The sequence below is a fragment of the Mycteria americana genome, chromosome 6 (assembly GCF_035582795.1).
Source record: "Mycteria americana isolate JAX WOST 10 ecotype Jacksonville Zoo and Gardens chromosome 6, USCA_MyAme_1.0, whole genome shotgun sequence".
In the NCBI taxonomy this organism is placed as follows: domain Eukaryota; kingdom Metazoa; phylum Chordata; class Aves; order Ciconiiformes; family Ciconiidae; genus Mycteria; species Mycteria americana.
Window position 1 is genome coordinate 47847587 of NC_134370.1, and position 15887 is coordinate 47863473.

The 15887-nt window shown below is 43.3% G+C and overlaps 1 protein-coding gene across 8 annotated transcripts; it reads right to left on the bottom strand.

The window, feature by feature from the left end:
• Positions 1-995: 995 nt before the first annotated feature.
• ADPGK (ADP dependent glucokinase) lies at positions 996-15623 on the bottom strand. 8 transcript variants are annotated; one of them, XM_075505600.1, is made up of 9 exons: positions 15233-15349; positions 13938-14163; positions 13316-13444; positions 12007-12232; positions 10707-10769; positions 10324-10444; positions 8244-8440; positions 7313-7411; positions 996-6329 (listed from the first exon to the last, which is right to left on the bottom strand). In XM_075505600.1, exons 4-9 carry the CDS (start codon positions 12097-12099, stop codon positions 5778-5780), a joined length of 1125 nt encoding a protein of 374 aa, XP_075361715.1. In that variant the 5' UTR covers positions 12100-12232; positions 13316-13444; positions 13938-14163; positions 15233-15349; the 3' UTR covers positions 996-5777. The 8 variants fall into 8 exon arrangements, 7 of the variants coding, with proteins under 7 accessions (XP_075361715.1, XP_075361717.1, XP_075361716.1 ...); XR_012776206.1 differs by lacking the exons at positions 13316-13444; positions 13938-14163 and having other exon boundaries at positions 996-3343; positions 4720-6329; positions 15233-15621; XM_075505602.1 differs by lacking the exon at positions 13938-14163 and having other exon boundaries at positions 15233-15367.
• Positions 15624-15887: the final 264 nt, after the last annotated feature.

The window sequence follows — 15887 nt, forward strand, 5'->3', positions numbered from 1 at the left end:
CCTCAGTGCTTAATGAAGAAAAACAAACTTTACTAAAATAATAAGCTCCACACATAAATGCACTACGAAAAAGCACATGTTAACAAGTAGTTCATCTGCAAAGACTGTTTTATATAATAGAAAACACAGCTCTCCTACAAGGAAAGCTTTACCACTCTCAAACCAAACTACACAAAAAATTGGTATTTCTTTAATGAAAGATGTAGGTGAGATTTGAACCCAGTTTTACCCAGGCTGCACTGACTAAGGAGCAGGTTTCCTGAGAAATTAATAGGGGAGGTTTTCAGGGTATTTTTTTTGTTTCCCCCACTTGCATTTTAATGAGATCATTTCCCCTTAGCTGCCAGCATTTGTATTCTTCAGCTGCTATAAGATCTTCTCAGCAAAGGCTGATACCAGGCTCAGTTTTCAAAGTGATAGTGAGCTGTTTGGAACAGACGCCTTTCCCAGCTTCTGGCACAGAAGGTAATGGCCATGCGTGCTACTTTCAACCTGCATTTGTTTCCTTTGCTGAGAGAATGTCGTCCCACAAGAGTTTGGATCAATAACTCCCTGAGAATTCAGCCTGGTCGGCACTTAGGATCCACCTGAGATAATATGGAAGAAACTGCTCCCTCTTTTACAGCAGAGAACTTCATCTGACATCTCTGAACAGACAGGAGAACAACCCTTTCTGGCTCTAAGATCAAGTTTTACTTTAGTTTTACTTAATCAGACTCAGCATTGCTGAAGCAGAAACCAGACAGGAGTGATGAGAGCAGGCCAAGGGCTATGCTACACAAAAGAACTTGTTGCAAATATGTTTCCTCTGCCCCTTATCTCAAACTTTCAAAAACTCTCAAACACTCAAACTTTCAAAACAAAGAGCAAAGACAACCTTTAATATTCCCATTTCTCTCACTAGTAACTCATTAGTGCTTGAATGAAGAATGTGAGAGTGTCTTTGTTGTGGCATCTAACCAATGAGTCTATAAACATGTAATTTTTTTAAAACATTAAAAAAACAAACAAACAAAAAAATCACACTTTCGTATGATCATAAATTTAAAACTTAACTGTATGCTTTTACCAAAATATTAATTGCACTAGAGAAGAGTAATTAATATGGCTTGAAATAAACATTCACATTCAAATACTGATTTAATGCAGGACATAAGCACAATCCAACTAAAGCCATAGAAATGTAAATTCAGTATTTTCCTCCATTTTTATACTGTTCTTACAAATGTACTCAAAAACTTGATGAGTTTCCTTACACCAGAAATAGCAACACAGCACACTGTGTGACAGAAGTACTTGACAGCACTGATTCAGAACAGATTGCTCCAAGCACGTGTATCAGCAGCCAGTGCCAAATATCAATGCAGAGACAGTTTAGCTGCTTGCTCGTTGATGACAGCATCAGCTTTCACCTAAGCTGCAGGCTTCAAAAAAGAGCCCAACAACACAGAGGTGTAAACAACTTTTAGGGTAACTGGAAAGAGTTACGTTGCCTTGTACCATTCTTGCAAAAACTGGCCCAGTATTCATTCCAGTCAGGACATGACTGGAAGGGTCACCCTGTGGTACATAATTCCTGATAATTCAGTACATCATTACAGAATAAGAAAAAATCCAACCACAACTAGCATCAGCGGATTTCAGATTTTAAAATCTACTTTTTATTTCTGTTATTGTTGTTGGGAGTTGTAGGGGTTGTACAAAAAGCAACCCCTACCTTACGCTAACTAGTCTTAAAATAAACTTGGGCAGAAGATAACTGATGGCAAATACATACACACCGCTCTGCTGCTATCATCCAGGCTTTGGATTCCTGTAGCTGAGAAGTAGATTTGGGCTCTAAAGCAACATCTACAAAGGGTCAAAGCAGCTGATGAGGTCTTTGCTACAGGCAATGCATAAAGGCTAAGGAAGAAAGTTTCAGTTTCAGCACCATTTCTGTAAAAAGTAACTCATGAGCAAAGAGCAAACTTAACTGGATCTCATATACCACAACAGGAGATAACCAAGAAACACAGAAGTAAAGAAAATCAAGTAATTCCTTAGCAATGCTATGAAACTCCCCTGGAAAAGGCGGGGGGGGGGGGGGAGGGGGGGGTAAAGAGCCTTTAAACTGGAAAGAGTTGGATTTGGGATTGGCTCTTCCATGGCCAGGTAGCAATCGCACATCACCATAAGCATAGCAGAGAAGGAACGTATCCTTTCAAAGTCTGCCAGCCTCCTGTGCTTCACACATCTCAAATAATCCACTGCTTGACCTTCAGTAAACAACATACACAGAAAAGATATGAAGCATTGCTCATTTTTGATCAAGGGTAAGACAGAAAACCAAAACCACCGTGGCTGCACTTGCTACAGGCACACAGAAATGGAAATATCAATGTGCACAAGTTTTATGAACTAGAGAGCTGCTAACTCACTGTCACAGTGATGAGCTCATCTGTTGCATCTTCAGCAAACTATGTGGGAATAAACATTTCCAGTGGAAACCCTTCTGTTTGGGAGTACGAGGCTAGTTGAGGTTTGAGTCATCCATCACTGTGGATTTCAAGGTATGAGTAACACACGCGATCAAACAATTTGTAGAGACAGAGAGGATCAGGGGGAAGCAGAGGTCATTTCAAGCCTGATTTTGAAGCTTTGGCATTTTTGCAACTTTTCTGTTTCTTCATGGGGAAGAGAGATCTGGATTTTTATAATCCATTAGGTAAATTTGTTTAAAAATATCTCGCCTACCAAGGACTTTTGTATTTTACAAAAAAACCCAAACCGACCAAACACCACAACCCACAATCAATAGAAATGTCACTAGTTTTTTTTTCCCTATACAGACCAAAAAAACCCCACTAGCTATTTCCACTTCTGTTGTTCAGCAAGGTCTGTTAAAGACAAAGCAGCTTTTCTTTGTTGTCGCTATTGTAGCTGTGCAGAGGTGTGAGACAGCCTACATGTGCAGGAAAAGGATTTCAAGAGACTCTGCAACCCTTACTGTAATTAAGTTCGGAGGGCAAAGTGAAGTTAAGCGCATCGTGTTCACAGCATGTGAAACACGAAGTGAAGACTGGCTGCTGGGTCCTGCCATTCAATTCAGTTTTATTATCATGTAGATTGTTCGAAAACTTAACCAGGGATACCAATGGCATATCTGATTAACAGGTCACGCTTGTTAACAGTTATCCTTGGTAAGTGAATTTGGTGACCAGGTGAGCTCTATATGCCTCATCAAAGCAGTTATATAGATAAAGCAGCAGTCTAGCCATCACGAGCTACTGTCATTTGAGAAATGACTTACAGTGCCAGGCATTCACAGCACACGAACAACAGGCCAAAGAAGAAATACTACCTGGTGAGAAAGAACAGGAGCAGCAGGAAGGAGGAGTTAATAATTAGAGTTTAGCTTTTAGGCTCAGAAGAATTCTAAGCAATAAACCCCTTTTTCATACTTGTTTATAGCAGTTATTTATTCAAAGTAGTTTAAAAAAAAAAAAAAAAGAGGTAATTTAGGCCTGTAAAACTCCTGTTTGTTAAATCTAAGCATAACCTACCCTTGGACAAGTTCTGTTAGTGCAGTTACGTGATTTTAAATGGCCACAAGGCGATGCCAGTCCAATCAGCCTCGCATCCCTGTGAATGTTTTTGGAAGAGAGAAGTGAAATACAGCAGCAGGACCGTTGCTGCCGACAGCTTGTGTGTCTTTAGTTTTGTTTTGTTTCCAACTCGAGAATTGACACAGCTTGGCCCAATGTCAGGAAAGTGGGACCTAGCATAAGTAAAGGATCAGTTCTCCAGCTGGCAGGATGCGTGGCCTTTGGGGGTCCTAGGGGTGGTGTGCCAGAAGGCTGCGATCAAAGGTCGCAAAATAGCCCTGCTAATGGCCTCAGACCTTTTAGATGGATGAAAGGAGACTTTCTTTCTTTATTTTTTCTGTAGGAAGACTAAAGCAGAACTCCTAGTCCCATGCTATAATTTATCAATAACAATTCAAAAAAAATCTGGATAGAAACACTTCCAGTCTTAAGAAGATCCTACACAAAGATGAATGCTGAGACTCAATGAAAGATCAGGATGGGATAAGCTACCGGAAAGCACAACACTGACTTGTATTTCTCCTCTGGTACAAGGCAGAAGACTTTGCTCAGAGGGAAAGCAGAAGTTAAATATACATTGACAGAGAGCATTGTATGTTAAAGTCAGTACAAGTTACAACAGCTGTCAATTTTTATCCTTACAGAGCATTCACAATGCCATTTTCCAACAGGAGAACATCACTGACAGCAATATGACAGCGTTACTGAAACAGATCACTCCAGCCTAAGTGATACAGACTCTCCTCTCCATTCAGATGCAAAGACTGACCTAAAGTGACCTCCTACAAATTCTGGTACAGCACAGGCTTGCATAGACATGCTGATTGCATCTAATTCAGTTATACTGAAAAAAATGTGTAAGATAAGCTATGCATATATGCTTGAAGTTCCTGGAAGTGGACAGAGACAAAACCATGCTGGAAAGAGACAAAACAAAAATGCTGGTGCATGTAATCCATAGTGTGCAACTATGAAGAGGAAGAAATATAAGCAAAGTAAAAAAAAAATAGAACCATGTGTCCTTGTTAATGTCAAAGGCTGTCCAGAGCAAAGAAACTATCAGTGATCTAGTCCAAGAAAAAAATCAAACCAAAACAAAACCTTAAGAAAGCCCTCCTCCCTTCACTCTTACCTGGAAAACACTGTTGCAGCTTTTGAGCCTCCGGAGGGACCTTCCCTAATATATTAACCCTTCTGAATGGAGGCAGGGAAACTGAAGAAAATTGCACAACTGTTCTCAAACAAAAAAAATTAGTCTCCAGCACTCAATAGCTTTTCTGTAAAATACCAGACACAAGCACCCACTGTTAGCAAAGAACACCAGCTATGAGCCCCCCATCTGGAACTCTTGGTATTAGTGTACAGCAAACACAGGTAACGTTTTGTGGTTTACCTGGCAAGAAAATAAAGCTGTCTCTCCAAATATAAACCCTGATTATCTTCACTTCTAGTTGCCCAAAAACTAAGCACAGGCTACTAGGGCTCAGTTGAATACCATTAGTCATAGAGACAACAAATACCCAAAATAATCTATGCAGCCTTGAGTCAGGTTTTCTCTGTGCATTTAAAGAGTAGGGACAGTGTGCATCACACTTCAGGACTCTGGCTCCCTCCAATGCTGGGGCACCAAGGCTGAGAGGTGATTCATCAGTAAAAGATTTCATCATCACACTAAGCAAGCGGAAGGTTTGCTCTTGCCACATAGCAATGTGCTGTGAGGAAATAATGCAAGAGCCTTTTATTTTTAATTTATCAGAGGAAAGACAGGGACGAGCACTGCTGTGCTCTCCCTGGGATCCACACGCAGGAAATTCTCCTGGCTGCCGTACTTTCCAACACTAACAGACAAGACCCATTCAGAGTTACAAACAGCAAACCTAAGCCAAACAGGGATTTTGATATTCATTTCCCTCCCCACATGCTTAAGACAAAGCAAAGCCAATTTTCACATTAAATACTAAAACGTCTGCACCTAAATGTGAAGTGTTCAAGTCACTGCCAAGTGACTGGAATGTTTCTGACAGTTTATACCTGGAATTATTCTTTGGCTCTTTTTCAGTTATATCCAGAAAATACACCACACCCCGATTCTGTTCCTATTCCTTTTCACCACTGGCTGAAATCCTAACGAGAACACCATGGTTCCTCATATACCACACAGTATTGGAGAAAAAGGAGGGTCTTAGTCTTCTATTGAGGATATACTTCTGAGTATAGCAGTCCTTCAGCTGAAATAGCATCCCCAAGTCCCACGGTCCGGACAGGGTCTTTACACACCAAAACAGGAGTGAAATGGAATGAGATGCCTTCTCTGTGCCAATGCACCACTGGCTCATCTGGATTTAAAGAGATTTTGGAAGATGCCTCTATCTGGGAGGTCACAAACTCCAAAGGAGCTTTAAGAAACACTTTGCTGGTATCGATGGTTTCAGTTGCACAGGCCTGAGTCCCTGCTGCTCTAGCTCCAGCAGCCACAGCAGCAACCTGGTTGCCCCAGTACCCATCCACTGTGACAAGGATATGATAGGCCAGGGTGTGGAAGTGGATCCGTGTGAGATCGGAGGCCCGGTCCGCTGTCTTCCCATGCTCCTTCAGGATCCAGAATAGGATGTCACTGACTACACCCACGTCAGGAATTCCACTCCAGGAAGCAAGGGAGGCGTGGGGACCAGAGGCAGACTGTGTGAGGAACAGCAGCTCCTGTTCATTCAGCCCAATGGAGTTCACCAGGGGAAAGACCTGCTAACAGAAACACAGGAACAACAGTTTTTTCTTCAGAGAGAGAATCAGACTTTGGTCTTCTTCATTCAGGGTATTGTTTTTACAGTACTGTGTTACTGGCTCTGTCACCAGGGTGTTCAGCAGAAGGGAGCACCCAGTTTTCTGGAGAGATGCAGGCCAAAGTCACTGTACAAGCTTCCTCAAGTTTGCAAAAATTACTTAGCCAAGAAAACATTTCACACCAAGGGTGCCTGCTCATTTTGTGCAATTAATTTTCTAGACACATACTTTGACGTTGAAGAGTAACAAAATACCAAATCCACATCAAACACTCATAACACTGAGATTAGAGCTGTGTCAAGCTAAACAAGGAACCATCAGGATCTGCAGGAAAGACGTTCTGCAGAGTTTTTTTTAAATTATAAACTCAGCTCAAATTCAAATCCTGTTTTTTCTAGAAATCTGCAGGCCTGCTAAATCTAAACCAAAGTTACTTGTATTTGTGGAGTTGTGAGTATTCTCCTGGGTCACCTTCCCCCAATGACTGCAAAAAATCTTTATATCAGAGAATAGAGCCCAGCTGTGTTGCACGGTATTTTTACTGAATACAGTTGCTGGATAAACTCAGATCTGCAAAAAATCCTTACTCCTTGCTGGAAATGGTCTGATGATCAGCTGAGAGCATTGTAAGATACCTCCTAAATGAAACTTCCCAGAGAGGCCTTTCTAAAAGGAATACTCTCTCCGAGCTGAAGAAAACAAACCTGTCTCTGCTAAGTCATTACAGTTCTCTTTTGCTGCACAGAGGACTCTGGTAAGCTCAGTAGAGAAAACAGAAGCTTTCAGAATGCAATAGCAGACATTAAACCCATGTTCTCAATTTATCTTCAAATGGATAGCCCTAATTTTAAGTTTTCATTTCTATATTAATCTACCAGTCTGTGCATTGTGATACTGAAGAAAAGGAAACTGGTAAAAAGAGCATGTCCTTTCACTTTCATTACCTGATGCATAATGTTGCTCATAAAATCTTGATCAGTCATACTGGCCAGCTCGAGGTGTATGGGAATGTCAGTAGGGATATCAGAGATGGAGGCCACAGCCTACAGGGGTACACGAAGAGAAAAAAAAAAACCACCCTAAACCACATATTCATTAAGAAACAGAAAGAACAAAGGGGTTTTGACTCAGAGATATACATCCTTTAATCTTCTTGTGTATGGATTTAAACACAATTCCAAATGAGATGTCTGACAAGTGCCAGAATGTACTGCTAAGGGGAAGAAATAAAAACAACTTCTAGTTTTCAGAATCCCAGAGCAGGAAAACTGTATCTAACCCTAATCTGCACCCAACGCAGCACTTTTCTAATGGACTAAATTCAGAAACCGCACAAATCTGAAGCAGCTGTAGAACAGCTGATCCTAGAACAAAGAAAAAGAAAAAAAAAAGGCTAGTGCATTGCATCAGGAAGGGCACTCAGCTGTAAGACAGGCAATGATCTGTAAATAAAAAGAAAACTTGGGGTAGCTCCTTTGGGCTCAGATGAGAAAGATGCCTCTTGGATTATCTAACACAGATGCTACTTAAAGAATGCAAATCTTGATTATAACCTTGATCATCTTAGTATCTGGGACAGAAAAAGTGTAATTTAGCCACTAGATAAGCCAGTAACTATGTCAACGTACTCCAGCCAGACAACCAGACCATACTTTTTTTTCCCTATACAACCCACTGAACCTAAGAAACATTAGTGTTACAGGATTAGCTTGTGCCATTCCTACAGTTCACATCCTTCTTTTATCATGCAATACTGAAAAGATTTGTGTGAGATCTGAAGACACAGCCCAATTACAAGTCCAAGCCTGGGAAACCAAAAGTTTGCCATGAAGCATTTGTTGGAATGGAAAGTAAGGTAGCGTTCAAGTATCTTACTTCCATAAGTCGTCTCTGCCGCATCTCCTTGCTCTGGCCTTCCATCATGTGAAGTCCTGAAAGTACCACGAGATCTGGCTGAAATTCATCCAAGCTGGACACAAACACTTCCAGCATACTTAAGGCACCATTTGATAGGTCATGGGAGAAGATAAAGCGGTTAGCATTGGGTGCTCTCACTTGTCCCCACTCTTCACCTAGGGTGAAACAAATAGAAGCAAGTTAACTCTGACGAGAAGCAAATCAAACCACGTATCTGGAGATTGTTTTGGGATATCCTGCTGGAATCCAAAGGCATGGTTTCACAATGTGACTGTGCACAATTAACAGCTACTGCCAGCCACAAGAGAAGTCTTGCTCTTTTTCTCATTCATTCTCTTAATTCACTCCCTCTGCCCCATTTAGATGCTTGTCTGATCAGAAGGAAAATTCAATACTTGTTTGTTTGGTTTTGCAAGCTTTGTGATATTTTAGTCAGTTGTATTAGTTTAGCATGCAATTAGGTGAGCGTCACAACCAGTTCAAGCCAAACATTTGGAGTGTGCAGGATATGCAAAGAGAGGGGAGACCTTCCCCTGCTGGCAACAACCAGCTGTTAGCTTGACTGAAGCTGTATCATGAAGGTACAGCCTGAAAAGTCTCATGGCTCTTACTGTTCCTGACTGCGCAGCTCCCAGAAATGATCTGCAGAATAGAATTGCATCAGTGCTGTATGCGTAAATGGTTTTATTCCTGGATAAGATCACAAATTAAATGGGCTCCATTTCCGGACACTGAGCCATGAGAAAACAGGGTAACAACAGCAAGCTTAGAGGGGATACAAATTACACAAGCCACAGTCCAACCGGCCAGCCCTCTGGCAGCTCTCCCCATCTGTACACACGTCTTTTTTCAGGCAGCAGGCAGTTCCTCGTGCCACTTAACAATAACTGGACAGAAAGAAATGTAAGGGAATAAACAAACACAGTTCACAAAGGGCAGCTTGAACAGAAAGCTCTTGAGACACAAGCATTTTTGAGGCTATTGTAGGCAGAATCTCCACCTTAGAACCTGCCTGCGTACTTGTTCACTCAGCTCTCCCAGACTGTATACTGCTTATACTATAGAGGATATGACCAGCATTTGTGGAAAAGCCACTAGACCAGCATCAACAGCCATGAGTGCTGCCTCCTCTTAAGATAAGTCTTATGCAAAGTTCTGTCTAGGACAAAGATCCCCAGAGTTGCATCAGGAGGGCAGCTGCCACCTGAGAACAGAGATGCTGAGAAAAGGAGACATCATATACTCATGTATCATCTAATGAGGATGCTTCCGGAAGCAAGAAGAATTAAGGTTTACTTAAAAGATTAGTGTAATTTTACAAGTGCTACTGTGTAACAGCACTTGTCAGTTATAGTAACCTTGTTTCAGCCAGAAGTCCATCAGAGTGCACACTTTGGGTGCTGCTCCAGGTTAGTTTTGCTGCTGAAAAAGTTTAAGGTGGTTCTTGCCTTCCCTCCTTACCAAATAGTCCCTCTTCTGTCACACCAACGTAGCTCTTTCTGAAGCTATATATTGAGACAGGACCAATGGAATGATTCAGGTTGAAAACAGCAAGAAAATACATTTGTTTTAGCCATTACATTAGGGTTACCCTGAATTTCATGATGTATAAATGGTATCTTTCTGTTTTCAGAGAAAATTACTGGACTATTTTAGTGTTCATACAGCTTTAGAATTACATCCATCGGGTCTGCTTAGGCTATGCATCACAACAAAATTAAAAGTCCACTTGGTTTCTATAGTTTATAGCGTACAAGCATACAGAACCAACAGGATGGCAAGACAGCAGCATGAGTCGGTATTTACAGTAACCATATTACAAAGGAAAAAAGTTTCAAAAGACTTTTAGATGTCTGTTCACCTACCACAGCTCCCTGAAGTGCATGGAATTACCGGATTAGCCCGGTGACAGCTGCCAGCACTGATCATTTACACAGTTCTTCTGGAATTAACCGATTAAAAAACCCCAACTTTAAAACCAGGACTATCTTAGTGATGTTCAGGGTTCCCATCTAACATCCAGCCTTTGGCAAGGTACCTGCTTGATACTCCAAGATAAGATGGAATTCATCTCTTTCCTGCATGGATTCAGGTGGCACAACCACATTGTCATCAAGTAGTTCATGGAGTTTAGGACCAACTGGGCCACAAAGGAGGATCTAGAAAACAAGAAAAAACAATCAAGGATCCCCTGTCATATCCCTTGCCACCATTTCAGTGCATTTAAGCATCACCTAAACAACTGATTTTAAAAAATAATCATTCAATTTTAAAAAATCAGCTATGCTTTTCAACTTGTAAGGCCAACCATATGTTCCACCATGACCTAAGAAATAACTGCAAGATCCCCAAAATCTACAGGGAAGTAATGTGAGCCTCATTAAAGACGAGCAAATAGCACGAAACTTTTGGAACACATACCTTCAGGTCTGGATTTGTTGCAAGCTTCTGACCAATGAGAGCAGCATTTCCTCCTACATAAAGCTGTAAAACAAACAGAGCAGGTATGGGCATTCCCTTGCTTTGATAACTTTATACGTGCTTCATCCTCAATACAGGCTAGAGATTTTAGCTTTTTAGAAAAGGGTCTAGCGTTACAGAAGATAATAAAGCTTACTGGGGCTGAAGGCAAAACAATTTTACAGTTCTCTGTGAGATCTCAGCAAGCTGAGTCTTCTCTGACTTTTAAAAATCTAAATATTCGCCTTCAGGTAACTCACAACCCTGTACGAATCAATTCATTCATAATATAAACAGCCCCTACTTCTGTGCAACTTTTCTGTGGCAGTGGGTAACTTTTGTTTTATTGGCAAGGCTTAAAAGCAATCATTTAAAAGCTATGACAATACTTCCTCCAGTTTGAAATCAAGGTTAAACCTGCTACCCATGCCCACATGAAGTGAATGGAACCATGAAAGTTTCTTCAGGTAAGAAAGGTCAAACTTTCAAGTAAGAAAACTCCGATGTAAGCTTTGAAACTGAAGAATATAGATTGTCATGAGGATCACAGGCACTCAGAGGTGACAGAAAATAGGCTATAGAAGGATACAGCTAATAATCCAGTGGTTCCAGAAGCCAACGTGGCAAACATGGTGAGAAACAAGTCAACACAGGAGAGTCTTGACCAATAGAAAACATTTAGAGCTCATTTTCAAAAGCAGCTGGTGAACTGCATAGAAGGCAGCATTAAGCGGTCTGTAGAAATTAGCTAACTGCCAAGCAAGGTATCAAGTTAGATTCAGAAGACCCAGTATAAATTAGACCAACAAAACTTTGTTTATGGAAAGGGAGGCTTCAGAAAAAATATTATTTATTTTCATCACTCCTAGAGGGAATTTAAATCCTGCATTAAGTAACGGAAGCTGATCAGAGTGTTTACAACTCCTAATGCTTGGATCTATTTCCTCACTTCCTGCATCATTACAAGATGTTAGAGCCTTTTACAGCATCAGCCCCATCTGGCTCCCATATAACAGTGTTCTTACAAAGGCATCTTGGACTGACATTTCAGTCTTGGGAAAGCAATCAAGGGGTAGACCACGCAAAACCCTACTATTTGCAGCAGGTGCAGAGTTTTCCGGAAAGTCATGAACACACTCAAGCTATGGCATAGGTTTCTTTCCTAAACGATTTGCACTCTCGCTAGACAGAGAATGAAAGTCACCAATGATGCAGAAAATAAGCACGCTTCTCAAAGCTTATCTTCAGGTGGAAGACACACCTGTGCACCAGGGTACTCAGAGGCTGTCCGTGCAATGCGATGGAAAGACTCAGCGTCACTGAAGAAGCGCTCAGCAGCTGCCCCTTTTTCCATGAAGTGAGCAAATGCTTCTTTCAGGTCCTGCCTGGAGTTCAAGACTGCATGATTTTTTCCATCCCCAGGTTCAAGACCGAGTGCCTCTAACAACTTCACACCAGACAGAACCACGTCTACGCAGGCGTTGACGCTGGAAAAGAGAAGGAAAATGCATACTGGGAAAACCACACATACCTTAGGGCACTTGCAAGACAATATAATGAGATCGCTTCCCAGCCAGTGATGTTTGCTGTTTGCAGCCCTCATGCTAAGGGGGAAAACAACCAACCAAATGAAAAAAACCACAAAGGCATATGAATTTCCTGAAATTCTCTACTAAAGCGTTCTCCTCTTGACATGCTTTTATTGTGCTCCAGCACTGCAGAGGAGAGAGGGATTTCTAACGTTCTGCTGAATTAAAACAAGAAAGAGTAAGCTGTGTAGGTCCAAAGGTGGTTGCGTATGTTGCAGTACATGTTGTACTTCATTTGCTGCCTTGAGCTTGCTCAAAAAAAAGAATAGGCACAATAAGAATAGCATTTTTAATTTTTAATTCTTCAAATAAAGAAGCTTTAAAAAATATATATTTCAGGTTTAAAATGTACACACAATTCAAAACTGTTAAAAACAAAACTGAAAGTATTTAAGTCTACTAGATCAGCCTCTTGAGTTTCTACTACTGCTAACAATAACCAAAACCACACACACAAACACCCCAACATAGGCTGGTTCTGTTTATAAGAAGTCAAGAGAGCAATTTTTCAGTTGAAATATTTGAAAACTGCAATTTCAAAAGGACCATCCCAAATTTCCAGAAATAGCATGCCACCTTCTCTCAAATAGTGGAAACGGGACAAAAATCCTGCAATAGTTAGGAAGTGATAAGAACCATTTCAGCAGATCAAGACTTTATGTGAAGTCTAACCTGTGTCTCAAATGTTCCAGTCCCTATTTCTTATAAATTACATCAACTTAAACACAAGTCTAATTCAGAATAGGGAACAGGAAAGTTCCTGGGCTGGAACCAGGCCCCTAGGAAGAAAGTTTATGAACACTTGCCCTTGTTTCTACTCCTTGGTTTCAGAGTGATACCAATATATACCAAATATTTGCTGAGATGACACCAGCAATTACTAAAGCACCTCCTGGAACTGCTTTTTCTGTTCCTCTGCCCCATGCTTCCCTGACAGGGATCCAAATGATCTATAAAACTTTTGCAGGATCTCTAGCTTACTCTGTGTCTATCCACACAACACTCCAAATGCCAGTGCCTGCTTACACGTCAGCGTGAAACGCACAGCTGTTTAGTATTCCTCCTTGTCAGTGACCTTTCACGCATGATTTGGGCTGCAACACATGAAGGCTGCATCATACAAAATAAAGGACATTAAAAACCCTGAGGCTTTTCAGTACACAAAGTAACCAGCTCAGAAATCCTCTGTATTGTGCATCATCTCATACACGAAGGAGAGAAAAATCCCCTCGCACAGCAGAGAAAAGAAAACCAAAGAAACAATAAGCTCAAGCAGCATTTTAGGCCCAAACTCACTGTGGCAAAAGGTCAGCAATTTTATATTTTAATGAATCATTAAAGACGCAAGGTGACATAAACCAAGTCATAGTTCTTTCAAGTGAGACACCTCTAATCATCTTCCAGCTGTCTTTCTTCTCCCTCCCTGCCATTCCTCTGCTAACATACTTCAGGCTTTTTATTAAAATCCCTTAATAGCAGGGATATGCTACTAATGAACTGCTTTTGCTGTTGAACTTTGAGGCCCTGTGTGTTTGGTGTGTGTATATATTATATATATTCAGTTGCTTTAAAGCAAAGAAAGCAAGGAATAAACCGAAGATACCTGGCTCTTTTCCAGTGTAGGCATGGCAAAAGAGACGACTAAATGAGGCACTAGAAAACCTACTTTGTCATATATTCACGGGAGAAAGTCTGCATCAACCGTGATGCAAGAGCAAGACAGACTCCAACTAACACTGTATCGGCTACATAGCCATTGAGGTGGAGTAACTTCTTCCAACACTTGAAGGCCGAATCTTCTAGTCAAAGTCAAGTTATGCTGTCATGTCCTTATATTTAAAAGAAAGTGAGTCAAGTGCTATAAAAAATGGCAAGATTAATGGTCAGACTTAAAACCAGCATTTAAGATCAATGTGATATTCCTGAACTTTCCCCTCACGCTCTTTCCAGTTTAAAAAGAGAAAGGGTGTTGGATTTCCCTGTGCCCACACAGGTGTCTTCAATGTCTCTTGCCTTCTCCTCTCCCTTCCCTCCCTCATCCCTCTCCTTTGCATATCTTGCTTTGACTTGGTTAGTTCTCCCCTATCGTGAAGGCTTCACTCACTTCCTCACTTTATACCCTCGTCCCTTGTACCTATTTATCGCCAGACCGTGCTCCCCAATTGCCACCTTCCTGGGGATGGGCCAGCAGCTCCAATTCCCTCAGACATTCTCTGTATATAAATTTGTTTTACAGGCAAGCCAGCCAGGGATAAGGTCTCCAAAGACAGACTTGCCAATGGGTCTGAGCCATATGCAGCATGAATGACCAATACATGAGTTTTCTGGACCATTAATCCCCTCAGGCGAGGTCCACCTCTAGTTAAGCAATGCAGCAGGCAGGTGCTGCACTTGCTGGTGGCTCTCTCAGGGAAATACCCTTGCCTGGAAAACTACAGGCCTGGAAAATTAACAGAGAGGTTTAACAAACAGGCAGGAGATCCAGCGAGCGCCCAGCTGCCTTAGCGCGAGGTCTTACAGCATGGCACCATCTCGTGCTCCATGAGGAGCCCCTCCTCCTGCCCGCCTGCAGTGCAGGCAACTGCCTGTCCGGAGAAGGGGAGCAGAGGCCTCTACCCAGGTCTCTGCTGGGCAGCACGACCCCAACCCCCAGTAACTCACGAAGCAGCTTTGAGCCTCACAGTAATTCAGGGAGGCTGTGCCGGGGCCGATGGCCGCAGGCAGGGGAGCTCCAGCCAGCAGGTGAGGCCCAGATACATACACACACGCGCGCGCGTGTATATCTAGATACGTGGGTATGCAGCCCGGCCCAGGGGAAGGGGCGCCCTCCCTCGCTGCTCCCCGCCCCGCCACCAGGGGCGCTCTTTCCCCTCCCCGCCGCGCGCTGCCAGCACCTACCCGACGGCGACGCGCGCCCATCCCCGGGCCGGGCGGACGATGGCCGACTGCCAGGCCGTCACCATGCGGCCCTCGAGGGAGCGGGCGCGGCGCAGCCCCCCCAGCAGCGAGGCGGAGAGGTGCCGCAGCGCCGAGTGGGGCAGCTCGGGGCCCAGGAGGCAGAGGTAGCCCAGCGCCAGGGCCAGCAGGCCCACGCACACCGACCTCTGCCACATCGCGGCGCGGCCGCTCCTCCCCCGCCACGTCTGAGAAGGGACGCGAGTGGTGGGGGCCTCCTTACGCCGCCTCCGTAGCGCCCCGCCCCCGCCGAGCGCCAGCTGTCGTAAAGCCGCTTCGGGAATCGAGGCGGACCCTACGCGAACGGCGCGGCCTCTCCCATAGCGCAACCTACGTACCTCCGGGAGGTACGGCTGCTCCGCCTGCGTAACTGAGCTACGGGAATAAGGCGGGAGGCGGAGGCTGCGCGAGCGCGGCGGCGCCTCGTGAGGGGAAATGGCGGGGGGGGGGGGTGGAGCGGCTCCCTTACGGGCGTCGCCGTGCCTCTGGGCCTCCTGGGGACAGTCCGGCCCAGGAGAGCCTGGTCCCGGGCCCTTGGAGCCAGTGCTGGGGCGAGGAGACGGCAGTGAGCGCAGCCCTAGTGCTGCTGCGAGCTGGG